Source organism: Osmerus eperlanus, chromosome 3 (genome assembly GCF_963692335.1).
Source record: "Osmerus eperlanus chromosome 3, fOsmEpe2.1, whole genome shotgun sequence".
NCBI lineage: Eukaryota > Metazoa > Chordata > Actinopteri > Osmeriformes > Osmeridae > Osmerus > Osmerus eperlanus.
The window spans coordinates 3,077,881-3,104,786 of NC_085020.1; the positions used below are offsets into that span (position 1 = coordinate 3,077,881).

General features: G+C 46.1%; 4 protein-coding genes and 1 pseudogene across 4 annotated transcripts; all 5 read right to left on the minus strand.

Moving 5' to 3' along the window:
* Positions 1 to 16: 16 nt before the first annotated feature.
* Positions 17 to 3,134, minus strand: tlr20.4 (toll-like receptor 20, tandem duplicate 4). The gene has a single exon (XM_062456507.1). It carries the CDS (start codon positions 3,030 to 3,032, stop codon positions 147 to 149), a length of 2,886 nt encoding a protein of 961 aa, XP_062312491.1. The 5' UTR covers positions 3,033 to 3,134; the 3' UTR covers positions 17 to 146.
* Positions 3,135 to 4,793: 1,659 nt separating this feature from the next.
* Positions 4,794 to 6,471, minus strand: LOC134017154 (toll-like receptor 13). The gene has a single exon (XM_062456508.1). It carries the CDS (start codon positions 6,422 to 6,424, stop codon positions 4,865 to 4,867), a length of 1,560 nt encoding a protein of 519 aa, XP_062312492.1. The 5' UTR covers positions 6,425 to 6,471; the 3' UTR covers positions 4,794 to 4,864.
* A 94-nt stretch (positions 6,472 to 6,565) lies between these two features.
* LOC134016961 (uncharacterized) lies at positions 6,566 to 8,012 on the minus strand (annotated as a pseudogene).
* Positions 8,013 to 8,675: 663 nt separating this feature from the next.
* On the minus strand, positions 8,676 to 13,996 carry slc10a2 (solute carrier family 10 member 2). The gene is made up of 6 exons (XM_062455559.1): positions 13,470 to 13,996; positions 12,211 to 12,329; positions 11,619 to 11,707; positions 10,560 to 10,735; positions 10,022 to 10,179; positions 8,676 to 9,349 (listed from the first exon to the last, which is right to left on the minus strand). The coding sequence occupies exons 1-6, from the start codon at positions 13,865 to 13,867 to the stop codon at positions 9,183 to 9,185; spliced, it is 1,107 nt and encodes a 368-aa protein (XP_062311543.1). The 5' UTR covers positions 13,868 to 13,996; the 3' UTR covers positions 8,676 to 9,182.
* A 951-nt stretch (positions 13,997 to 14,947) lies between these two features.
* Positions 14,948 to 23,479, minus strand: gtpbp8 (GTP binding protein 8 (putative)). Its single transcript, XM_062456520.1, has 7 exons — positions 23,326 to 23,479; positions 22,582 to 22,957; positions 21,266 to 21,364; positions 20,642 to 20,772; positions 20,359 to 20,458; positions 19,274 to 19,392; positions 14,948 to 15,853 (listed from the first exon to the last, which is right to left on the minus strand). Exons 2-7 carry the CDS (start codon positions 22,918 to 22,920, stop codon positions 15,763 to 15,765), a joined length of 879 nt encoding a protein of 292 aa, XP_062312504.1. The 5' UTR covers positions 22,921 to 22,957; positions 23,326 to 23,479; the 3' UTR covers positions 14,948 to 15,762.
* Between the last annotated feature and the right edge of the window lie 3,427 nt (positions 23,480 to 26,906).

A 26,906-nucleotide genomic window follows, 5' to 3' on the forward strand; every position in this document is an offset into this window, starting at 1 on the left:
CCCGTAGGGCCGTAGATTGAGAAATATTGTGTGTTTTCTGAAGATGTGCAAGCACAATGTTCTAAATAGTACACCACTGTTACCTTAATGTAACCTCATCCCTAACCCTAAAACAGTAGTTGATTTGAAAAGTACTCCTGGAAATGTCAGTCTTGGCTTGGAGGTTTCAGTTTAGTCCACAGTTTGACCCAGAAGGCCTCTTGCTGACCTGGTTCCTGGGGCCAGTCTAGATAGGTCCTAGTCTTTACCAGCCGTGCCAGCCTGTGATGGACGGACAGCCGGCGAGGGGAGATCTTCTCCAGGAAGACCAGGATGAGCACGTCCCTGTGCTCGGCCTGCAGACGGCAGGTGGCCAGCCTCATCTCCAGGGAGCACCAGTTGCTGTGGAGGTAGTGGCGGCTGACCAAGCAGAGGGTGTGACGGCTCCGGTAGAGGCTCTCGGTGATGTTCTCCACAATGTCCTTCCCCAGCTGGAAGTCCCTGCTGTGCAGACAGAGGCGCAGGAAAGGAGGTCCTCTCTGCTCCAGGTTGGGCAGCAGCTCCTCCACCACCCAGCGCTCGTCCTTTCCGCTGTAGGACACGAACGCGTCATAGTTGTAGCGCCGTCTGCTTTTGGAGCGTGTGGCCTCAGACAGCCAGCCCAGGGTGATGTGGTAGAGGGGGAGGAGGTAGTGACCAGCCAGGTTGTGGAGCAGCACCACCAGCATGAACAACAGGACCCCGAGGCTGGTGGCAAGAAACAGTACAAAGCCAGGATCTGTACTGCAGTTGGCGTCTGAGTACTTGAGGAAGTTAATTCTGTCCATCCCATTGTATGACAAGCATTTAAGACTGTTTACATCAAATTCTTCTGCCTCCAAGGGATTTATAATCACTTCAATCTGTTTCTGAGTCTTTGCCCAGGGAACAAGCCAGGCATTGTCACAACTGCAGAAAGTCTCAAAATCCTCAAACTCTATGTATTTTAGACTAACTAGAGGTTCTGTGAAGCTATAGATCACATTATAGATGTTTCTCATATGCACAAAGAATGTTCTTAAAGATCTAAGGTCTTTTGTTAAACTACCCTCCAAGATGTTTAACCTACATGCGAAAAGTTTCAGTTCCTCCAATTTGGTCAGATTGTGGAAAATAGCGTCAGCGGAGGTCTGATTTGAAAGATCCACCTCTGTCAAAATCAGCTTCCTCAAGTGAACCATCTTATTCAATTGTGTCAAATCTATACTTTTCGCTGAGAGCTTGGACTTAAACTCAAATGTCTCCAAAGACTGGAAGAACCTTCCTATGAATTCTGATCCACAAAGGATCTGCTCTGTGTCAGCATTCAGATGGACTACAGACTCAAAGAATGGCCCGCCACAGTCCTCAAATGTCACAGTCTGACCCTTGAGTTGGAGACTCAGGTTCTGATTGGAGGAAACAGAAGCCCCAACCGCCAGCTGCATTGGCCTCATACCTGAACTAATGTACAGCTGGGTCAGCTGACTAAGGCTGATGCTGAAGATTTCTGACAGATTCAGCTTAATCATCGTCTGTGATGGAGGGAGGCGTAGGTCTCCAAGAGACACTTGGCTCAGACTGCCAAGATGTGAAAATGACCCTGCCTCAATGTGGACAAGTGGGTTCTCAGTCACGTCTAATAGTGTCAACTTTTCTAAACCCAAAAATGTGTTCATTTTTATATCTGTTAATTTGTTGTCGTTCATATACAAGAACTCTAATTTATTCAATCCAAAGAAAGCTGAATCTTCAATGTATGATATTGTATTATATGATAGATACAAATACTGGAGGTGCCTGAAACAGCTAAATTGTTTTGCAACTAACTTTTGTAAACAGATGCTCAAGTGAAGTGTTGTCAACCTCGATATAGTCTTTGTGTGGAAGGAACAGAGATCCCCCATATCAGGTCTTTGTCCTACCGAGGTAACTTTCAACACTTTGAGATTGATCAGACCATTAATGAAATCTAACTTGAAACTAAGTGGTATAGGGTGTTCTCTACCCCAGCCGTTGAGAACCATGATCTCTAGTCCTGTACAAGAACTGACACTGGTGGATGCAGACCTGTAATTATAACCTGACGACACAATTATCCGCTTTACAGACATTTTAAAAACGACATCACAAATCAATTTGAAGTCAATTTCCTCACTGATGTCAAGAGCACTTAAAAGTAAGGTGTTGATTTGCTTCAGGCCGGACAAGGGAATGCGTACCAGGATATCCTGACTCTGTACTCCTTCAAACCATGACAAGTTTTGTAGCCATGTTAGTGCGCCGTCTTCTAAAACCTTAATATGACCAACATTTAAACTTGACGTCTTTAAGTTGGCTAGTAAAACAGGTGGTATGCTGCTGTTACCAATCAGGACAGAGCAGTTTACAGGTTGTATCTCTTCAACTTCGTATGCTCTGATTAACAGCTCTTGCAGTGATTGTATATTCATTATTCTGCACACTATTTCTGACAACTCATAAACACAACATTCGTATATGGTTAAAATCTGCAAATTAAACATTAGATTGAAAATATCTGGTGCCATTGCAGGTAATCTATAATACATTATGGTCATTGTTTTTAGGTTTACTAGGTCACTGAATGAATGTGCATCAAAGTTACCATGACAGCAATCTCCTGAGTTACCAGACTGTTGTCCATCCAACCTGAGATACTGCAGACTTGGGAGACCCTGAACACCACCGGTTGGTAGAATGTGAGTAAAGCAGCCTTGTATCTCCAAATACTTCAGATCCTGAAACTGTGAGAAAACCCCCATGTGGAGAGAACCATTGCTCCTTGTTGTCAGGGAGATGCAGATGTTATTCAGACCAGGAGGGAGTCCAGTTAAATCTTTCTCAATGGAGTTGACATGTTTACAATCAGCCGTGTATCCAGAGTGTCCTGAACATGACAGAAACGTCATCTTTCCGTCTTCAATGTCATAAATGTAACATTTTGGATGCATCCATGTCAAAACTGGCTGAATCCAAACACACAGAATCCAAAAATGGTGAAATGCAAAAGTCATCTTTTCTGGGAACGTACTCAATGAAAATAATTCATAAAATTCAGGATGTGAAATGACGTCTTCATCCAGTGTTGGTCTTGTAAGATGATAATCTTAACTGACTTTCTGCTGTCTGCTTCTTCATTTCACACTACATTGTGTTGAAAGCAACACGAGAGGAACCAGAGATGGTTATCTACTATCTTAATAAGAACATGCTGTTTTTGTCTTTGAAACTCTCAGTTCCTCTTCCCAAATGCTAATTTGGTTATTCGACCATGCAGAAAAATATAATAGTTTAAACGAGAAAATATAGGTTTTACTGTTACATTGTATTTAGTTTTTCAGCCCTTGCCTATGCTGTGTTACACTTGAGTTATGACAGATGTTGATGAATGTCACGTAATTACATATAATTTCATAACTAATAAAATAATATTCATTACATTTTAAGTGTAGTAGCAATACATGTCAGTTATCTAATGTCAGCTAGCTAAAATTCTGAAGTGGACTTTAAGAACTACATTTTACTTAATGTTTTTATATACAATTATTGTAAGAGCCATTCATGTCTGGTCTGCATGTGGTTATACTTGGGGTAACTGTGTCAAGAAGAGGATGATTTTCTGAAGTCTTCTAACAATTTTTGTCATTATTATTTATCACACTTGGAATTTAACTTCTTTCTACCAGTCCTTTTTAGCACATACACATGTTGTATAACCATATATGTTTGGAAACAACACCTTAAACAGACATAGCCGACCGGTATTATATCCACATCTAGTGTGAGGAGCATGGAGCACTGTGCCTTTGGAGAGTAGTCAAGACGTAACTGTGAAGGTCCTATACTTAATAAAAAAAAATATCCAAAAATGTAAGTTGAATTTTGGGGGAAATGTATTACTCATCTTAACACAAGTATTGACAGACCCTTTACTGCTGTATGACACTAAACTGAGCTCAGCTGGGACCCGTTCTCCTTTGATCGTCCATGATGTCACTAGAACCAGGGGTGTTGCTAGACCCTATTTACTGGGGCACATGCCCTGGTATTAATCTGTTGTGCCCCAGTAAAATCTAATTTCCCCTTTGGTAATTTCATCCCAAACACACATACTAACCACTTTGGTAATTTCATTCAAAACACACATACTAACCCCTTTGCTTATTTCATCCAAAACAAACATACTAACCCCTTTGTCAATTTTCCCTTTGGTATTTTTTTCCAAAACACACTAGAACTCTGTCTACTTTTCAAAGTCCTCCTACAACAGTACAGTACAGTAACGTATAGTACTGTGTAACTGTGCTTTAACTGTGGATGTCTTCTGTGTCTGCCTTTACCTACGGAGTTTGATCCTAAAAAGTGACATTACAAATTTACGACTGTCTTCAACAAAAATCTACTTGCATACCTTATTATTATGTTGTTAATGAAGGATTGGGAAGTAAACACAAACTTTGTACTAACATAGAACAAATATTTATTACAAAATGTGGAAAGTAACATATCGAGCAGGAGGCAGCAATACAATAAGTAACAACAATCATTTAACAATTCATGTACAAACAACAATGTATAACACAGGACTAATCAGAGTCCAGTCCGAACATCTTAAGGCTGTAAAACAAAACAAAAAAATAATGTCACAAACTTGATCTGGGAAAGGGTTAGTGTTAGGGTCATAAAAATTGTGTGTTTCAAACAACGTGATATAAAATCAGGACAAATGTAGGATCTACCTAATATCCTACTGATGTAATGTCCTGCTTGTGGCCCTCATCCCTAACACTAACCCAAACCCTAACCCCCAAAACAGTAGTTGATTTGAAAAGTACTACTAGAAATGTCAGTCTTGGGTTGGAGGTTTCAGTTTAGTCCACAGTTTGACCCAGAAGGCCTCTTGCTGACCTGGTTCCTGGGGCCAGTCTAGATAGGTCCTAGTCTTTACCAGCCGTGCCAGCCTGTGATGGACGGACAGCCGGCGAGGGGAGATCTTCTCCAGGAAGACCAGGATGAGCACGTCCCTGTGCTCGGCCTGCAGACGGCAGGTGGCCAGCCTCATCTCCAGGGAGCACCAGTTGCTGTGGAGGTAGTGGCGGCTGACCAAGCAGAGGGTGTGACGGCTCCGGTAGAGGCTCTCGGTGATGTTCTCCACAATGTCCTTCCCCAGCTGGAAGTCCCTGCTGTGCAGACAGAGGCGCAGGAAAGGAGGTCCTCTCTGCTCCAGGTTGGGCAGCAGCTCCTCCACCACCCAGCGCTCGTCCTTTCCGCTGTAGGACACGAACGCGTCATAGTTGTAGCGCCGTCTGCTTTTGGAGCGCGTGGCCTCAGACAGCCAGCCCAGGGTGATGTGGTAGAGGGGGAGGAGGTAGTGACCAGCCAGGTTGTGGAGCAGCACCACCAGCATGAACAACAGGACCCCGAGGCTGGTGGCAAGAAACAGTAGAAAGCCAGGATCTGCACTGCAGTTGGCCTCTGAGTACTTGAGGAAGTTAATTCTGTCCATCCCATTGTATGACAAGCATTTAAGACTGTTTACATCAAATTCTTCTGCCTCTAAGGGATTTATAATCACTTCAATCTGTTTCTGAGTCTTTGCCCAGGGAACAAGCCAGGCATTGTCACAACTGCAGAAAGTCTCAAAATCCTCAAACTTTATGTATTTTAGACTAACTAGAGGTTCTGTGAAGCTATAGATCACATTATAGATGTTTCTCATATGCACAAAGAATGTTCTTAAAGATCTAAGGTCTTTCGTTAAACTACCCTCCAAGATGTTTAACCTACATGCCAAAAGTTTCAGTTCCTCCAATTTGGTCAGATTGTGGACAATAGCGTCAGCGGAGGTCTGATATGAAAGATCCACCTCTGTCAAAATCAGCTTCCTCAAGTGAACCATCTTATTCAATTGTGTCAAATCTATACTTTTTGCTGAGAGCTTGGACCTAAACTCAAATGTCTCCAAAGACTGGAAGAACCTTCCTATGAATTCTGATCCACAAAGGATCTGCTCTGTGTCAGCTTTCAGATGGACCACAGACTCAAAGAATGGCCCGTCACAGTCCTCAAATGTCACAGTCTGACCCTTCAGTTGGAGACTCAGGTTCTGATTGGAGGAAACAGAAGCCCCAACCACCAGCTGCATTGGCCTCACACCTGAATTAATGTTCAGCTGAGTCAGCTGACTAAGGCTGCTGCTGAAGATTTCTGACAGATTCAGCTTGATCATCGTCTGTGATGGAGGGAGGCGTAGGTTTCCAAGAGACACTTGGCTCAGACTGCCAAGATGTGAAAATGACCCTGCCTCGATGTGGACAAGTGGATTCTCAGTCACGTCTAATAGTGTCAACTTTTCTAAACCAAAAAATGTGTTCATTTTTATATCTGTTAATAAGTTTTGTTTCATATACAATAACTTTAATTTATTCAATCCAAAGAAAGCTGAAGCTTCAATGTATGAAATTGTATTATATGATAGATCCAAATACTGGAGGTGTCTGAGACAGGTAATTGTTTTGCAACTAACTTTTGTAAATAGATGCGTAATTTAAGTTTTGTCAACCTCGATATAGTCTTTGTGTGGAAGGAACAGAGATCCCCCATATCAGGTCTTTGTCCTACAAAGTCAACTTGCAACGTTTTGAGATTTCTCAGACCAGTAATGAAATCTAATTTGAAACTAAGTGGTATAGGGTGTTCTCTACCCCAGCCTTCGAGAACCATCTTCTCTAGCCCTATACAAGAACTGAAACTTGTGGATGTGGACCTGTAATTATAACCTGACCACACAATAATCGTCTTTACAGACATTTTAGAAACAACATCACAAATCGATTTGAAATCAATTTCCTCACTGATGTTATAAGGAGTTACCTCTAAGAGGATGATTTGCTTCAGGCCTGATAAGGGAATGTGTACCAGGATATCCTGACTATCCTCCTTCAAACCATGACAAGTTTTGTAGCCATGTTAGTGCACCCTCTTCTAAACCCTTAATATGACCAACATGTAAACTTGACTTCTTTAAGTTGGCTAGTAAAACAGGTGGTATGCTGCTGTTACCAATCAGGACAGAGCAGTTTACAGGTTGTATCTCCAACTTCTTGTGCTCTGATGAACAGCTCTTGCAGTGATTGTATATTCATTATTCTGCACACTATTTCTGACAACTCATGAACACAACATTCATATATGGATAAAGTCTGCAAATTAAACATTAGATTGAAAATATCTGGTGTCATTGCAGATAATCTGTAATGACATATTGTCATTGTTTTTAGGTTTACTAGGTCACTGAATGAATGTGCATCAAAGTTACCATGACAGCACTCTCCTGAGTTACCAGACTGTTGTCCATCCAACATGAAATGCTGCAGACTTGGGAGACCCTTAACACCACCGGTTGGAAGAATATGTGTAAAGCAGCCTTGTATCTGTAAAAACTTAAGATCCTGAAACTGTGAGAAAACCCCCATGTGGAGAGAACCATTGCTCCTTGTCAGGGATTATTTAGACCAGGAGGGAGTCCAGTTAAATCTTTCTCAATGGAGTTGACATGTTTACAATCAGCCGTGTATCCAGAGTATCCTAAACATAACGGTAACGTTTTATTTCCGTCTTCAATGTCATAAATGTAACATTTTGGATGCATCCATGTAAAAACTGTCTCAATCCAAACACACAGAATCCAAAAATGGTGAAATGCAAAAGTCATCTTCTCTAGAAAAGTACTCAATAAAAAATAATTCATAAAATTCAGGATGTGAAATGATGTCTTCATCCAATGTTGGTCTTGTAAGATGACAATCTTAACTGACTTTCTGCTGTCTGCTTCTTTATGTCACGCTACGTTGTTTTGAAACCACTTTAAAGTGAAGAGTATTTCAAACTGATCAGTGCTAGAATGTGTTTGTAAATGTTGTGTTGAAAGCAACACGAGAGGAACCAGAGATGGTTATCTACTATCTTAATAAAAACATTCTGTTTTTGTCTTTGAAACTCTCAGTTCTCTTCCCAAATGCTAATCTGGTATTTTTCGACCATGCAGAAACAAAAGAAAATTAACAAGAAAATATAGGTTTGACTGTTAGGTTGTAATTCGTTTTTTAGCCGTCCCTATGCTGGGTTACACTTGAGTTATGATAGATGTGGATGCATGTCATGTAATTACATATAATTTAATAGCTATTACAATAATATTCATTACATTTTAAGTGTAGTAGAAATACAGTTATCTAATGTCAGCTAGCTAAAATGCTGAAGTGGATTGTTTTTATATACAGTTATTGTAAGAGTCATCCATAAAACGATGTACCTGTATAAAAAGTAATTTGGAAAAACAGTTGGATAAAAAGAAAACATATTTTATTGAGGAAATAACTAATACACATAAATATAAACATTTCATGGTACAATTTCTAAGAATCATTCAGATCATTTCTAGGCTTAGCCTGAATAGTTTAATATTTAGAAAGGCTGCAAAATATGCTCCAGAATATGCACTTGAAATACAATAAAATACAATTTAAATCATAATTGAATTATAATTTAAATATCTTAAAAACGTATGAATGTATGAGTACTTTCGGTACTCATGAAACCTTATATTAACTGGACTATAGTAGTATCCCTGAATAAAACAATATACTGAAATTTAAATAGAATGTTATATATGTTTTTTTAGCCCAATGCTAATAAATTACGTTAAATATATACAGTTTATCCCTCTTGTTGTTCAGAAATGACTGAAAAGTAAGTCTCTGTCTTTGGTAGAGCAAAGATGACGTTGTCTTCAAGGAAGTTACTTATGCCCAAAGCATGACCAACTCAGAACACTTCAGCATCACAACCGTAACCCTATCCTGTTGAGATATATATAAGCCACATATATTTATATAAAGTTTTGCACGTATATACTCTTCTAAAATGCGAAGCATGGTGGGCCTGATGAAACATCCGACTCGAGGTACAGCTTTACGGAAATAAAAAAGTGATTGTGGCACCTGTCATGCACACCTCCCGCCAGTAGAGGGCGTCAATGTGTTACCGTCGTCAGTGTTACTCGCTGTGTGTCTCAGGAGCTTGAGGGGGGCTGGCTTGGCGTCACCAGTGCGTCCGTTTCGCTGCTTGACTGTTTCCTGGGCCGAGGCGGCGTCTGCAGCTGCTCACAGGGGGGTGACCTTCCCTTTGACGCCCGTGTTTGAGTTCTCGTCACACTCGAAGGCGTTGTTGTCCAGCTCGTACTCCTTCTTCTCTCCGGAGGAGGGGGCCTCTGCGTCCCCCTCGCCGCCCTCCCGGGAAGAGCCGCAGTTCCTCTTGTACGTCTGGTACCCTGGGGAAGGGAGGAACGACATCACACATCAGCCCAAACAGCCTGAAGCCAACCCACGTTTCAACCCACGTTACAACCACCAGGGCAGGGGCACCACTGAGTGCTACATTTACATTTACATTTAGTCATTTAGCAGACGCTCTTATCCAGAGCGACTTACAGTAAGTACAGGGACATTCCCCAGAGGCAAGTAGGGTGAAGTGCCTTGCCCAAGGACACAACGTCAGTTGGCATGACCGGGAATCGAACTGGCAACCTTCGGATTACTAGCCCGATTCCCTCACCGCTCAGCCACCTGACTCCCAGTGCTATAGAGTGCTATACAGACTGAGGCACACACAGTGGCCCGGGTTCGATTCCGGCTCGGGTCATTTCTGTATGATTTCCTTTCTATCTCTCCCATACATTTCCTGTCTATCTCTAACGTCTCTGTCCATTAAAGCCATACAAAAGGTCAAAAGTATTTCTTCAAGAATAAATACTAATAAGTTAAACTGATAGGGAAACATAGACAGAACTAGCTCTCGTAGATTAAGTAATATGGACAGGTAGATATCCTTACCACACTTGCTAAGACAATCCTTAATGACCTAAATTGTACAGAAGCGGTAACCCTAATCCTGACTTTTAAATATCTATAGACAAGACAGCACTCTGGCAACAGGTCTTTACCTCCCACAGCTAGGAGGGCTACCACCAGCTGGAAGATGCTGTAGATGAGAGGGAAGGCAAACATGACCTCCAGCTCGGAAGGAGAGAAGGACAGCTGGACGATGGTGCTGCACAGCTGGGAGTTCTGGAAGCCCGTCTCCAGGGCGATGGTGCGACACCTGAACACGCGAGAGAAACAAGAGATCTGACCACAGTTCCACCCATCACAGATGACTGTTGATGCTGTATGGTTGTATGGGGTCTGTTCTTTCCATTTGAACGTGGGGAGCACTAGCTAGGATCGAATACTAGTGACTGGTAGGTGCAGTTTATTCCCCTGCTCTAGACACACATAGTTTTTGGATACAAATGGTAAACATCTAAATGTAAAGGACCCGTTTTTCGTTGTGAAGTAAAAAAAAAAAAAAAAAAAAAAAAAAAAAAACTGTAATGCATGTTTTATCAAATCACAGTTCAACTGAATCTGGCCCTTGACGCATGCAGAACCATACATAACACTGACATGCAGAACCATACATAACACTGACAGAGGGGATACCTGTGCCAGGGCTGCCCCACGAAGCGGGCCAGGAGAAAGCCCAGGCCGAACCCCACCAGAGGGTAGATGGCCCCGATGATCCAGAGCGAGGGAGAGATGGTCCAGGAGGACTGGTACAGCACGCCTCCCACCACCGCGATGATGATGATGAGCAGGAAGCCCATGATGGAGCCCACCTGCAGACACACAAGGTGACGTCATCCAACCACATACACCTCCACTACCCCTCTACCACCTCCACTGCCCCTCTACCACCTCCACTGCCCCGCTACCACCTCCACTGCCCCACTACCACCTTCACTAGCCCGCTACCACCTCCACTGCCCCACTACCACCTCCACTGCCCCTGTACCACCTCCACTGCCCCACTACCACCTCCACTGCCCCTCTACCACCTCCACTGCCCCGCTACCACCTCCACTGCCCCGCTACCACCTCCACTGCCCCACTACCACCTTCACTAGCCCGCTACCACCTCCACTGCCACTCTACCACCTCCACTGCCCCGCTACCACCTCCACTGCCCCACTACCACCTCCACTACCCCGCTACCACCTCCACTGCCCCGCTACCACCTCCACTGCCCCGCTACCACCTCCACTGCCCCGCTACCACCTTCACTACCCCGCTACCACCTCCACTGCCCCACTACCACCTCCACTGCCCCTCTACCACCTCCACTGCCCCGCTACCACCTCCACTACCCCGCTACCACCTCCACTGCCCCGCTACCACCTCCACTACCCCGCTACCACCTCCACTGCCCCACTACCACCTCCACTGCCCCACTACCACCTCCACTGCCCCGCTACCACCTTCACTACCCCGCTACCACCTCCACTGCCCCATTACCACCTCCACTGCCCCGCTACCACCTCCACTACCCCGCTACCACCTCCACCCCCTTCTGCTACCACCTCCACTGCCCCTCTACCACCTGTGGTACCCATCTCTGCTATCACTTCCACGGCCCTGCTGGCTCCTAAAAGGCCTGGCTAATCTTTACAACAGGCTGTTAAACCAGGGTGTCTGAGACAGGAGGGAGTGGCCCATTCTCACCTTGAGAATCTTCTTGGCAACTTTGGGCCACTTGCTTTTGACCAGGATTCCCAGGCCCACAGGGATGAGAAGGGACACTAGAGTGATGCCTGCAGGAAAGGAGACACAGTCATCAGAACTGGACAACTCATTTGCAGCGTGGACCAGCATTCAACTAATTCCTTTGTTAATTTACTGTCAGTGAACTGGTACACACAAACACAATTACATTCTTTATTAATTAAATGAAGTCATAATTAGGACTGATGGTCGGTGAAGGCCATGTCATACTGGAGCTCTTAGTTTGGTTTGACGTCATGGTACATGTGTACATATTGTACATAATCATCCACATCTGTCCAATATTATTCTTTTGCACTCTTATATATACAGACGTATTTTTTTGTACTATTTTAGCTTAACTATTAACTTTATTTGCACTGTCTATACTGTGTGAGTCAGTACATTGGGAGCACGGTGTAAACAAAAAAAACAAAAAAACGGAGCCAAATTCCTTGTATGCGTACATTCTAGCCAACAAAGCCGATTCTGATTCGGAGGGCTAAAGATGTACGGATGTCAGTACATGTTCCTCCCCGGGTGGCGTTCTTACCGATGCTTTGGTACGGGATCTCGATGGTGTCTGCGGACGTCCAGACGGAGGTGTAGATGAGCAGACACAGCGGCATCATACCCAGCGCCAGGATGGAGGAGCACGCAGTCATGCTGATGCTACAGGGAAACACAGATGCAACGTAGGCACAACGTTGGTACGAAGTTCACATTACATTTACATTTAGTCATTTAGCAGTCGCTCTTATCCAGAGCGACTTACAGTAAGTACAGGGACATTCCCCCCGAGGCAAGTAGAGTGAAGTGCCTTGCGCAACGTAATTTAGCACGGCCAGGAATTGAACCAGCAACCTTCTGATTACTAGCCCGATTCCTTAACCGCTCAGCCACCTGACTCCCCTGCAGGTACACTGCTGCGGAAAGAATGAAAGGCTTACGCGAAGATCACAAAATGAGTAGTGTGAGATTGTGAATGTCGGTCTATTGCCTCTCTGTGATAGCGTTGTGCAGCAACACAGCAGATGTTTCAGTGAATGACTTCTGGGTGTTATGACACATCGTAAATACATTAGTCAAATTGGAATTGGTGATCATAAGTGATTACTGAGGTAACTTTTTGTGCTGATAGACAAATTGATAGACAAAACAGATAACACAAATGATGGATTGTCAACAGACATACAGGCGCCTTCTTCACGAAAATAGGCAAACGAATAGGCCTATTGCTCATAATTAGGTCCATATCCTAGCCTCACCTTAGGTCCATATCCCAGCCTCACCTGAGGTCCATATCCCAGCCTCACCTGAGGTCCATATCCCAGCCTCACCTGACGTCCGTACCCCAGCCTCACCTGAGGTCCATATCCCAGCCTCACCTGACGTCCGTACCCCAGCCTCACCTGAGGTCCATATCCCAACCTCACCTGAGGTCCATATCCCAGCCTCACCTGAAGTCCATATCCCAACCTCACCTGAGGTCCATATCCCAACCTCACCTGAGGTCTATATCCCAGCCTCACCTGAGGTCCATACCCCAGCCTCACCTGAGGTCCATACCCCAGCCTCCCAGCCTCACCTGAGGTCCATACCCCAGCCTCACCTGAGGTCCATACCCCAGCCTCACCTGAGGTCCATACCCCAGCCTCCCAGCCTCACCTGAGGTCCATACCCCAGCCTCACCTGAGGTCCATACCCCAGCCTCCCAGTCTCACCTGAGGTCCATACCCCAGCCTCCCAGCCTCACCTGAGGTCCATACCCCAGCCTCACCTGAGGTCCATACCCCAGCCTCCCAGCCTCACCTGAGGTCCATGTCCCCATCCAGCCAGTACGCGATGATGTTGGAGCTGGACCCTCCAGGACAGCAGCCCATGATGATGATGACGACGGCCTGCACAGGCAGCACGTCGAAGGCCAGCGACAGGGCGAAGGCTGTGAAGGGCATTATGCCAAACTGACAGAGGAAGCCGATGAAGATGCCCCAGGGGCGTCGGATGTGGCCCCAGAGCTTGGACGCCTCCACGGTGCAGCCCATGGCGAACATGACCATGGCCAGCATGACCGTCAACACGGTGCTGAGAACCACGCTCAGGATCTGGTTGAAGTTGTCAGGCGGTACCAGGCAGGACTCTCCGGAGCAGACGGTGGCGTTGGGGTGGCAGGCGCCACCGGGAGACGGAGTCGTCATGGGGGAGGCCATAGCGGACTGAGGGGAAGGTGTTGGGAAAAGGCAGGAGATGAGCGGAGGATTCCTGAGGCGTTTGGAGTCGTGATCCTGGGTAGTAGGAGAACGGAGTGCAGGACCCCTGATAGCACCTCTTCTGGTTCTTCCCCTGTATCCACGGTGACTGAGAACGAACGCTTGCAATGCTCGTCTTTAATACTCACCCGCCAATAATTAAAATCGAGGGACGGGAAAAAAAATCAGAGAAAATTAAAAATTAACAGGAAAAACTGTAGTTTGTTATTTTATGAGGTCAGTGTCCAAATGCATGCACATATAAAGATGAATGTCATTGTTTCAGCTTCGGGTACAATAAATGTGATTGCACCATCTTCTTTTTTTTATCAGTCATTGGCCCTTAAAATGTTTATAGTCTTCTTTCAGGCATGGCAATGTAACCCTCAGTTCGGCCCCGCCACCACAGAGAGGATGCTTACTGTGCGTGTGAGCATTCTGGACTGGACGTCACTGCCAATGGGACAGTGACATTAAAAGAAAAAGACTGTGGACTGTAAAGGGAAAAAAACACGTCTCTGTGGGGATGATCCTTGAATTAAGCAAGCTCTACGCCTGTCGCTAAGAAATATGTAACTTTTTAAAAGCCCTGCGACATAGGACAGGAAGAATAAGTTGAGCACGTGGAAGTTGGTCAAAGGCTGAATTAAAAAGTGTGTGTTACAAACTACCTACATTAGAACCTTATTACAAAAGCAGTGCAATGATAGGATAGCTATAAAACAGTGAGTGTGGTTACACAAATCTTAAACGCCATTTTAAGCAATAGGTGACAAGGTGGCATATATGAAAATGAAGATAACAAAAAGGTTGATTATTTAAAACGAGTGAAGTGTGTGTGATAGCTAAACTGACTAGATTCTTGATTTGATATGAAGCAGTTTCATAGGTAGAAGTGTGATTGTTACTGAGGCTGTGTTAACACTGAAGTGAATATCAACATGTTACTGGATGTCCGAGGTGCCCCTATAGGTCCCGTTCTCCTCCCAGGACTTAGTTATTCATTAGAAGAGAGTGAAGACAATGGTTAACAACCATCTATAGTCAGGGAGCGACAGTCCATAGAGCACAAACAAAGCACTGTCCTTTAGATTTTTATTTCAAAACAAAAATCCAAACAATCTCTGCCTGTGCACAGGAAGTACACATCTATAAGTATAAAAAATTTTTTTTAACATTCAATGCACTGTGTGTGTATATATATATATAGGATGATATATAATGACAGGAGACATGCTTGCATGATATTAATACTGAATCCTTCGACTTGATACTAATGATACTTGATACTTCAACAGACATTGAATGCATGTGTTTTGGCACCTCCAGCCTGGACACAGTGTCACAGCCTGGACACAGTACCACAGCCTGGACACAGTGTCACAGCCTGGACACAGTACCACAGCCTGGACACAGTACCACAGCCTGGACACAGTGTCACAGCCTGGACACAGTACCACAGCCTGGACACAGTGTCACAGCCTGGACACAGTACCACAGCCTGGACACAGTACCACAGCCTGGACACAGTATCACAGCCTGGACACAGTATCACAGCCTGGACACAGTGTCACAGCCTGGACACAGTGTCACAGCCTGGACACAGTGTCACAGCCTGGACACAGTACCACAGCCTGGACACAGTACCACAGCCTGGACACAGTACCACAGCCTGGACACAGTGTCACAGCCTGGACACAGTGTCACAGCCTGGACACAGTACCACAGTAGGGTGGGTGAGTCAACAGATCTCCAGTCAGTTTCAACTGTTTTCCATCAGTTGGACACACACACACATTCTTTCTCTCTTCTCGGCAGTCGTAGGTAGCTGATGAGGATGATCAGAAGGACTAGTGTCAGCTTTGTCCCGTGTCCCCAAGCTGGATGTTCCCTGTGACGTGGGCGATAAAACACCTGAGCAGGTATATCCCAGAAAACTGGTTGGAGCTATGGAAGAAAGAGCGAGAGAGAGAGAGAGAGAGAGGGAGGGATGAAGAGAGAGAGAGAGGGAGGGATGAAGAGAGAGAGAGAGAGGGAGGGAGGGATGAAGAGAGAGAGAGAGAGAGAGAGAGAGACAGAGAGAGAGAGAGAGAGAGAGAGAGAGAGAGAGAGAGAGAGAGGGATGAAGAGAGAGAGAGAGAGAGAGGGATGAAGAGAGAGAGATTAGGCGAGTATAGTCACAAAAAAGTCCAATCATCCATTCAAATGAATTAAAGTCTGGACACATGGGTGACTAATGCCTGTACGCCACATTATATGAAATATGTACGCTTTATGTCTACGTGGAAAACATAGATCTAGACACTATATAAGTCTATATAAGTCCATCTAATGGAAATTCAGTATGCATAAGCCACTTTATCTCAGTATCCGTTCGCACTATGTTGACCATTCACACTGCTCATTGGGTGTGCTTTGCCTTCGGCAAGGGCACAACCTTTGTTCTCTCACATATATATTATTTATTATTGTTTATTTTCGCCCCCCTAAGGATCAGTCAATATTTGGACTACATACACAACGGCGGTGTCAAAAGGTTCGTCTTGGTAGCGATTGCGTTGGTTGTATTTTTATTTACGTTCCGTTGCATGGTTTAAGTAGAAATTGCGTTTTTGTGGTGAAAAGTGAAGCTAACGGTGGCTAATTTGCTAGCCACAGTCACTGACGTTACTAACGTCACTAACGTCACGAAAACACGCGTGACTACCTGTAGCAGAACATTCGTTTCGCATCTGTTAACTTGGGGGATAGCTAGGCTAACTATAGCTTTACTCCAAGGCAGCTGCAGAAACGCCACAAGCAAAGAGGCCAGGGTGATAACTATTTACTAATTTTACTTTGTGATGTGAAACACAATTATGAAATGTAATGTACAATATTAGCTGATATTATTAAGGAAGTAGGCCCACATCTACTTTCGGAAACGGTAGTCTACTATTTCACTGAAGCATTAGCATGACATTAGCCTCTGTTGCCCGGGCAACACATACCACAGTGGTCTATGATGCATCTGTTTTCAATCGTTAAAATAAACATTCCTCACAAATACATTTTCTTTGTAGGATTTATTATGACATTACATTACAAGTAAACGATTTGTTGGTGAAATTATCATTACCTGTGGTTTCAAACCAGTGTTGCTCATTGCAACGCTGTAGCCTACGCGAGACACACGACAAAAACATCTAACACAGCTGTTTAGGAAGTCAAACGGCGACAGAACATGTTCGGCACTCCCCTTACTTAAATCAAAAGTCTTTCAATAGGTGAAACTATCTGACTACTAACCTGAACTTCATTGCCACAGCCTAAACTTTGTCAATCTGTTCATGAAAATAATTAATTTCAGTCTAAACCGTACAACGGAACGTTTAATCGAATTCAACCAACGCAATCGCTACCAAGACGAACACAGCAGTAGTCTAGTACTGTACTGTAGTAGTAGAATTTACCGGGGCAGCTTCTCCACACAGGGCTATATCGCATTTTGCGTTGTTACTGACAATGATCGCTACCAGTGAGCTTTTTATGAATGAGCGATTTTCCACTAAATAAATGTCAAGCTTATTTACGTTTTTGGGGCCATTTTTTCAGTTAGCAGATGGTAATGTTTGAATCGCGATTCCATCTTCTACTGCCGGTAACGTCGTAGAATAATCTTCAAAGGGGGTTCTTTATTAATGAATGAATGCAATATGAGTAGGCTAAATGCCTGAAAATATCACAAGAAGGGAAAACTTAAAAGGACGTTTAAGTCATAGAGATTAGGTCAATTTTTACACCGGTCTGCCAAATCTATTCGTTTTGATTCAGCTATGAGGCTGCCTCTTGCAGGGGAAATGAGAAGACATCATATTTCATTCTACACTTAACTCGTATTTTGAGTTGTAAATGAGCAGCAAAAAAATATGCTTTTAAATCTATGTAATCTTTATAAATAATAAGTATGCATTTTTATATAAAATATACAGAAATATCAGTTGTAAAAAACGGACCCCTGTGCAACCGACGCAAGCAAGCACACCCTACAATTTCCCCAGAAATTGTACCCTCTCTAGTTATTCTTATTTTTATATATATTTTATTTTATATTTAAATTGTTGTATTCTTAGATTGCTTAGTTCTTAGAAATAGTTAAACTTTTGTACTTTTACTTAATTTAAGATATATGTTTAGTGTTTTGCACCTCCCTGCCACAGTAAATTCCGTGTTTGTATAACATACATGGCGAATAAACCGAATTCTGATTCTGATTCTATATAAAACAGTGTATTACATTTACATTTAGCAGACGCTCTTATCCAGAGCGACTTACAGTAAGTACAGGGACATTCCCCCCGAGGCAAGTAGGGTGAAGTGCCTTGCCCAAGGACAGAACGTCATTTGACACGGCCGGGAATCGAACCAGCGACCTTCTGATTACTAGCCCGATTCTCTAACCGCTCAGCCACCTGACTCCCCGGTGTATCTGTGTGCTGTAGAAAAGGTACCATAAAGGGGCCCTTAAATGTACAGAGCATGAGTGAGGTGCTTTGGCATGTGCCTGAACAGTGAGGACATCCAGAGTACGGTACAGTGGTATATGGTCTGTGAAGTAGCTGCCTGGCCCGTCTTATCACCGTGTTATCTGTGGAAGCCGTGTTTCTGACATCTGTCCTTTTATGTAAGTGTAGGCAGCCTAAACAATCTCAAGGCCAAGGCAGGGCTCTGACTCAAATTCAAACTGCAACCTCCCCCCCCCCCCCCCCCCCCCCCATGCATACCAGCCTGTAATCTTATCTTATCTGTTAACTGATAGCCATCTGATCCCATTTCAATGCTGACATAATTCACAGTTGAACCTTATTTCCAATCTGATAAGAATGTAGATTTCCAGTTTACTGTACAATATCTTGTATAAGGCTAATCGAACCATATTTACATTTAGTCATTTAGCAGACGCTCTTATCCAGAGCGACTTACAGTAAGTACAGGGACATTCCCCCGAGGCAAGTAGGGTGAAGTGCCTTGCCCAAGGACACAACGTCAGTTTGCATGACCAGGAATTGAACTGGCAACCTTCGGATTACTAGCCCGATTCCCTCACCGCTCAGCCACCTGACTCCCCCACTTCACCATATCCAACATGGATTGAAGAACTTCCTTCAACACTAATTTAGTTGGCAGTTGTGATGCATGGTTAGGTTTGGATTCCATCATTTTGTAACTTAAAAGGTAATGCTTATGAAGGATTTATCATTAAGAGTGTGGACTAAAACTCTCTCCAGAATGGACAATATTGAAACTGACACTGTCTGTGTGTGTGTGTCTGTCCTTGTGCGTGTTTGTGTGTCTGTATCTGCGTGTGTGTGTGTGTCCTGCTCTCACCTGACCAGGAAGGGTTGGGGGAAGCAGCCTGTGCTCTGAGTCCTGATGACGTCCTGCAGGTGCAGCAGGTGAGTGAGCAGCTGCCCCTTGCCACTCTTATCGATCTTAGTCACCACAATCTGGAAACAAACCATGTTCGCAAAATGCTCCTGAGGGCGGGTTGGTGTTAGAGAGACTAAAACAGCTTAAGCCTGCCAGCTAGTGGTCAGCAAAGGAAACTACAGCTACAGTGAGAATATGACAATGTGGGGCCATTGAAGGAGATGCACTTCAAACTAATTTAGTTTACCGACTCGTGCCAAAGAAAACTCTGTGGTCTAAAACCAAGAGACTGTGCTCGTCCTCCAGTAAGAGGTTGTAGACCATTTAACCTCCCGAACACTTTAATTTCCAGTCGCTACATTTGACTATTCTTCATCCATCCATTCATCTGCCTGCACTTCTCCCTGTTCAGCAGCACATGGTCTTTATTCAAGTCCCCAGCCTTCTCACAATCTTAGTTATGGTCAAAGTGCTTAATAACCCAAAATCATAAATAATTCATTCTAGAGTGCATTAAGTGCAGACAGCTTCTCAGTAATGACTTTATGCGCTGGCATTTCAGCGGGCGGGTAGTTTTAAATAGCTGAGAGGGACAAGAGGGTTGGTTCAGCAATCATTAGTTTCCGAACAGCGTGATGGAGCCACGATTTAAAGACATAATCAGCACATATTTCAAATTGGTTGATGAGCTCGAAAAAAGGTCTTTACAAAGGAATGTGGGCGTGTGGGCAGGGGGCAGGGAGTGTGGGCAGGGCGTGTGGGCAGGGCGTGCGGGAAGGGCGTGTGGGCAGGGGACAGGGAGTGTGGGCAGGGGGCAGGGAGTGTGGGCAGGGTGTGTGGGCAGGGGGCAGGGCGTGTGGGCAGGGGGCAGGGCGTGGGGGCAGGGCGTGTGGGCAGGGCGTGTGGGCAGGGGGCAGGGCGTGTGGGCAGGGGTGCGGGCAGGGGGCAGGGCGTGTGGGCAGGGCATGTGGGCAGGGCGTGCGGGCAGGGGGCAGGGAGTGTGGGCAGGGCGTGTGGGCCGGGCGTGTGGGCTCTTCTCTCACCGCGTACGGTCGTCTGAACTCCTCGCACATCTCCAGGGCGATCATGTCCGCCTTCAGAAGACCGACGCAGCCGTCCACCAACAGGAAGGTTCTCACCAAACTGACAAAGGAAGAGTTCAACTCACCTCTATTCAACCACAGGCTTGTAAAAATATACTAAAAACCTATACAGAGCTTTTTTTTTTATTTATATAGAAACACACATAACTAACCCTAACCCACATAACAGTACAACCTTCTAATAAACACACATATAACAGACTGAGTCTTGATGTGGCCCTACTTTTTGCGGGTCTCCAGATATGGCTCCACCATCTCCACAAAGTCTTTGGGGGCCTTGTGTCCGTAGCCCGGCATGTCTACCATGGTGAACGCCTTCCCCACTTTGAAGAAGTTCATCTTCTTTGTGTGCCCCTAGGGGATGAGAAGATCGGATAAAGACTAACAGCCCAGATACTAGATACATACTGAAGGTTCTCCCTGATGTGCAACTAACTCCTGACTGATGGATGAATGATCTAACAACAGCTCTGACTGGTCTGACTAAGCAGAATAATGACTTTGATAACCGTGACTGATGATAATCACCATCTAGCTTTTCTCTTCACCAATCTGCTCAGCTCATCATAAATCGGTCGGCATCAACATTTACATTTAGCAGACGTTCTTATCCAGAGCGACTTACAGTAAGTACAGGGACATTCCCCCGAGGCAAGTAGGGTGAAGTGCTTTGCCCAAGGACACAACGTCAGTTGGCATGACCGGGAATCGAACTGGCAACCTTCGGATTACCAGCCCGATTCCCTCACCGCTCAGCCACCTGACTCCCACATTTCCAACACATCCCACATATCCAACATATCGTACTGCAGTGCTGTGGTGTTTATTTGGATGTGTGTCCACTCACCGGCGTTTTGGACACTCTGACCTCCACCTCAGGAGCCAGGGAGAACAGAGCTTTGAGGAGAGAAGACTTTCCCACGTTACTCCTGCCGACAAAACACACCTGGAAACACAGAGTCAGGTGGTTGAGCGGTTAAGGAATCGGGCTAGTAATCAGAAGGTTGCCAGTTCGATTCCCCGCCGTGCCAAAATGATGTTGTGTCCTTGGACAAGGCACTTTACCCTACTTGCCTCGGGGGATTGTCCCTGTACTTACTGTAAGTCGCTCTGGATAAGAGCATCTGTTAAATGACTAAATGTAACACCCGGCAAAGTTACACAATGACCTCATCCGCTAGGTGAAATATAGCTTACAGCTAAATAACTAACTACTGGCTTTCACTTTGAGGTGGACATGATAGCCTAGATTTTCAGGCTTTGGATAAAAGCTGATGCCTAAATGAATACAGATGTAATGTGTTTACTAAGTAGCTGGTATTTTAACGGCCCTAAGACTGAAAGTAGCGCTAACGCACCGAGCAGTCATTTGCATCGTTCATACGTCTATGGCCATCACGTCTACAGGAGTCCCACAGGGACGGGGTGTTGGTGCTACTGCAGCCATCAATCTCCCAGACACAGGACGGATGGATGAGAGCCTCTCCCCCCGAGGCCTGGGATATAAATCACTCTGACAGTGGAGGGATGGAGAGGGAGAAAGAGGGAGAGAAAGGGGGCTGGGGAGATGGAGAGAGGGCGAGATGGTGTGGGAGAGAGAAAGGGGGTAGAGAGAGATGGAGAGAGGGCGAGATGGAGTGGGGGAGAAAGAGAAGGAGAGGGGCAGAGACGGAGAGAAAAAGAGAGGGAGGGAAGGATGGAGAGATCGAGAAGGAGAGAGAGGATGAACAGTAACTAAAACTGCATGTCTCTGATCAACGCCCTGCCCTCTTCACAAAGCTTTCCCTCCAGAGCCTGAGGCCACATCAAAGCTACAGGGTTATGGATATGTTCCTCTTCTTTTTTAAGGCAACGGCAGCGAATAGAAGGATTACAGTCCTTTAAATATGCATGAGGCTGAACTAAAGAAGAAGACAGAGATAGAGTATTTATTCGGACTATTCCTTGCTAGTACATTTCCTTCAGAGCCCATTCATCAACACACACTCATAGACACACATTCATAGACACACACTCCTCCCCAAACACACAAACACTCAGACTTTCTCCCCCAGCATGAAGTCATGCAAGTGTGCTCTCACTCTCTCACCCTCTCACTCTCTCTAAAACACACACACACACACACACACACACTTCCCCCCTTACTATGTTCCCCTCACTGACCTCTGGCTGGTTGAGGTTGGGAGTGTGCTCCATCCTCACAGCTGAGGCGAGGTAATCCATCTTGTGAGAAGGAGAGGGAGAAAACAGCTTCTCAGCCAGGGTTAGGGCTTCCATGCTGGGCTGGAAGAGTTGAAACTGGCTCCTGTCCACAGAGCCAGCCAGGTGGGCCTCCAGGTCACTAAAGGGGAACAGAAGAGCCTGGAGCTTCCTCTGGGGCAGCAGGGAGGCCTGCTGGATGGAGGCCAGGTTGTGGAAACGACGTGGACACGTCAGCTTGTGAGGCAAGCTCCAACCTAGAGCCTCCACCTGCAGACACGCTTGAAGTCTCTGGCAGAACATAATCTCACAGTCTTCAGTTGCGACGCGTTCTCTATCTCTGAGTGAAAAAGGGGGCAACATTGTGGTACAGTGATTGCGTGGCAGTTTGGAACGACATTTTGTAGGTGTTTTGGTACACTTTCTGATAGGCTACATTAACTTTTGGATCATTTCAAGACAGGTTGTCTAGCAGGTAGAAACAGCCTGTCATCAGCTAGCCAGCTAGAATCAAGTGTTCTGGTTTACACTGCCAGTGGGGGTAGCCATTTCGTAAAACTAGCAAGGTATGCTGTTAGCCGTAATATGCCCTTACTATATAAACTCTGACCGTAGGCTGGAAAAAATCAAAACACAGCCACATAAATAGCATGATACGATTCAAATATATACACATTGGCTAACATTTTAATGGTTTCCCATACCTACATGAATGTGGAAACATCCTACACGTTTCATTTAGTCGAAAGGCAGTCCATTTATGGTGAATGTCAGTTATTTGCTGCGATCTATCGCATTTTTTTTATCCTACGACCTCCATGTTGGAAATCTGGTGTACCTCTTAAGTGTGTCCGACTGAAACAACGGAAATAGTTATATGTACCGCCTACAATTATATTAATTAATTCTACATTGGAAGTGAATCGGTATTAATACTTGACATATTTGATCATCTTGGCCTACTTTCAATGAATGAAAAAACAATAAATAAATATTGATCTAAAAATCATCATCTTAAAAAAATCATACATATTTGATTTATACTTTAGGCATTAAACTAAATGTAACATTCCATTATCATGTAGTGTCTTGTTTATGTTTCCATGCCATTATTTAGAAACCCTAAATCCTGGAGTGGACCCAACTACATGTATACAGTTGATACATGGCTGTTTGAAGAAAAAGAAAACTCCCGGAGATTTGTAATGCTATTGGAACTTTCTTGACCTCACCCATCCACTCTTTTGGAACAAAACATCCCCTTTCTAAAGCAGAAGCTGTCAAGTATATCATATGTCACCCTCTTGAACGGGATTAGTAGGGATTAAGACGATGACATTTAAATACAGCAAGCCAAAGAAACATCGTAAATTTGATTATAGGAGGTGGTAGATGATAAGAGCGACTCCAGGCAGAGCCTTCTCCCCCCACGACATTCCTTTACTTTGAGCCTCACCGAAGACCGTTGCCCCCCCCCCCCCAAAAGTAGACCTGATCTGGAGTGGTTCTGCTTTCATTCAAGCACTGTTCGGGAAAGGTTATTATGGGCTGGTCATGCGCAACTGGCAGTTAGGTTGACATAGAAAGTCGATCGGTTCAATGACAGTACACAACATATCACAGACTATATCGGCACTCGTTTTTGATTATTATTTCTAAAAATAATTCTTTATGAAACAACTTTTTTTTCTCTGGTGTTCTTCTGGTTTTAGTAAGAACGCCATCTCACTATAAAATTTTTCCTTAGCCCCTCTGGGTGGCAGTGTTGACCCGTTAAAAACTCCCTCCGGCTGCTAGAATGTATCACCCATCACCTTGTTCAATTATCTCTAACCTGCAATTAGTTTATCAACCACCCACTGAGCCCCCTGAAAATCACCCCCATGATTTATGCTGGAACACACAAGCTAACCTAAAGACATCCTATCTCTCTGTTAATACCTTCCACCATACATTTTTCTACTATCTTCACACACAAATGCCCAGAATGCTCACTATCCCATCAACCATCGCTCACTCATCTAACGGCTAGCTGTGTGATGCATGACACTACGATATAGATGAAGTGTTTGTGTAATAAAAAAAATAACAAAAAAGGGAAAATGTTTGTGAGTGTGAATTCTCTGAATTACTTCTAGTTAGCATCATTGCACAGGGCAGATAGAACAAGAAAAACCAGCGGTACACATTCCTACAGGAGTGACCACCGAGCACCGCTGATGGGTGATATTTACAGATGACTGTTATTACCTACAAAACGTCAGCTGGGCCTTTCATACGGCAACTAACACAATAGAGAGGCGGGCTTGATCGTTAAACACTCTGAACTACACGTTCCCTCTGTTAGGAAAGAGGCATTTACAGGGGAATGAGACAGTGAAAGATATACAGCCTCAACATAGGGAGAGGGAAAGAGAGGGAGAGAGGGAGGGAGGGAGGGAGGGAGGGAGGGAGAGGGAGGGAGGGAGGGAGGGAGGGAGAGGGAGGGAGAGGGAGGGAGGGAGGGAGGGAGAGGGAGGGAGGGAGAGGGAGGGAGGGAGGGAGGGAGGGAGGGAGAGGGAGGGAGGGAGGGAGGGAGGGAGGGAGAGGGAGGGAGGGAGGGAGGGAGGGAGGGAGAGAGAGAGAGGGAGGGAGGGAGGGAGGGAGGGAGGGAGAGGGAGGGAGGGAGGGAGGGAGGGAGGGAGGGGGAGGGAGGGAGGGAGGGAGGGAGAGGGAGGGAGGGAGGGAGGGAGGGAGGGAGGGAGAGGGAGGGAGGGAGGGAGGGAGGGAGAGGGAGGGAGGTAGGGAGGGAGGGAGGGAGGGAGAGGGAGGGAGGGAGGGAGGGAGGGAGAGGGAGGGAGGGAGGGAGGGAGGGAGGGAGGGAGGGAGAGGGAGGGAGGGAGGGAGGGAGGGAGAGGGAGGGAGGGAGGGAGGGAGAGGGAGGGAGGGAGGGAGGGAGGGAGGGAGGGAGGGAGGGGGAGGGAGGGAGGGAGGGAGGGAGGGAGAGGGAGGGAGGGAGGGAGGGGGAGGGAGGGAGAGGGAGGGAGGGAGGGAGGGAGGGAGGGAGAGGGAGGGAGGGAGGGAGGGAGGGAGGGAGAGGGAGGGAGGGAGGGAGGGAGAGGCAGGGAGGGAGGGAGGGAGAGGGAGGGAGGGAGGGAGGGAGGGAGGAGAGGGAGGGAGGGAGGGAGGGAGGGAGGGAGGGAGAGGGAGGGAGGGAGGGAGGGAGAGGGAGGGAGGGAGGGAGGGAGGGAGGGAGAGGGAGGGAGGGAGGGAGGGAGGGAGGGAGAGGGAGGGAGGGGAGGGAGGGAGGGAGGGAGGGAGGGAGGGAGGGAGGGGGAGGGAGGGAGGGAGGGAGGGAGGGAGGGAGAGGGAGGGAGGGAGGGAGGGAGGGAGGGAGAGGGAGGGAGGGAGGGAGGGAGGGAGGGAGGGAGGGAGGGAGAGGGAGGGAGGGAGGGAGGGAGGGAGGGAGAGGGAGGGAGGGAGGGAGGGAGGGAGGGAGGGAGAGGGAGGGAGGGAGGGAGGGAGGAGAGGGAGGGAGGGAGGGAGGGAGGGAGGGAGAGGGAGGGAGGGAGGGAGGGAGGGAGGGAGAGGGAGGGAGGGAGGGATGGAGGGAGGGAGGGAGGGAGGGGAGGCAGGGAGGGAGGGAGGGAGGGAGGGAGGGAGAGGGAGGGAGGGAGGGGAAGAGGGAGGGAGGGAGGGGGATGTGAGGATGGAGAGAGGCCTCTGGCTCTCTCATGGCTTTGTCGCCCCCATCGTTCAGCGTGAGCCAGCAGATCAAATGCCAGACCAATCAATCATCAGCAAGCAGACATCTATAGTGGCAGCCATGATGGCCTTTAGATCCCCAGAGAGGGTATCAATAAAATAAAAAGAGAAAATCATAAAAAATGGATCGTGCTCAAACAACCCACCCCACCCATTCTATCATGCTCTATAAGTCTTCTCTTCTCCATCATCTCTGTTGCTCTTGTCCTCTCTCTCTATTTTGTCCACTTTCTCTTTCTGTCTCTTGCTCTTTTTTATCGGTCTCTCTCTCTCTTCCTCTCCTTCATAATGCAGAGCTTTTCACAGCTCTCTGATTGATGAGATGCAGACAGACAGTGCCGTCTGTATAGTGAGCACCCACACAGCAGGCTTGTGCTCTTCCTGGTGTGGCTTTGTGGCACAGGGAAAAAGTCCAGCTGCACTGGCTAACACCCACCCACACACACTTACGACAAACTCACACACACACACACAAGGACAGATGACGTTTAATCTGACATTGAATTATCACACACTTTGACCTGGCCTTGCCTGGCAGGGCCTAT

What these genes read in the sequence shown, in the direction of transcription:
- tlr20.4 (XM_062456507.1), bottom strand. Translation starts at nt 3,032, where the DNA reads ATGACTTTTGCATTTCACCATTTTTGGATTCTGTGTGTTTGGATTCAG.
- LOC134017154 (XM_062456508.1), bottom strand. Translation starts at nt 6,424, where the DNA reads ATGAAACAAAACTTATTAACAGATATAAAAATGAACACATTTTTTGGT.
- slc10a2 (XM_062455559.1), bottom strand. Translation starts at nt 13,867, where the DNA reads ATGGCCTCCCCCATGACGACTCCGTCTCCCGGTGGCGCCTGCCACCCC. An exon ending in GATGGGGACATGGACCTCAG is followed by an intron (nt 12,330 to 13,469) that starts GTGAGGCTGGGA and finishes GTTTCCCTGTAG; the next exon opens with CATCAGCATGACTGCGTGCT. An exon ending in GATCCCGTACCAAAGCATCG is followed by an intron (nt 11,708 to 12,210) that starts GTAAGAACGCCA and finishes CCTTTCCTGCAG; the next exon opens with GCATCACTCTAGTGTCCCTT.
- gtpbp8 (XM_062456520.1), bottom strand. Translation starts at nt 22,920, where the DNA reads ATGTTCTGCCAGAGACTTCAAGCGTGTCTGCAGGTGGAGGCTCTAGGT. An exon ending in TATCTGGAGACCCGCAAAAA is followed by an intron (nt 20,459 to 20,641) that starts GTAGGGCCACAT and finishes TTCCTTTGTCAG; the next exon opens with TTTGGTGAGAACCTTCCTGT. An exon ending in CCCCAACCCTTCCTGGTCAG is followed by an intron (nt 15,854 to 19,273) that starts GTGAGAGCAGGA and finishes TTTCTTCCATAG; the next exon opens with CTCCAACCAGTTTTCTGGGA.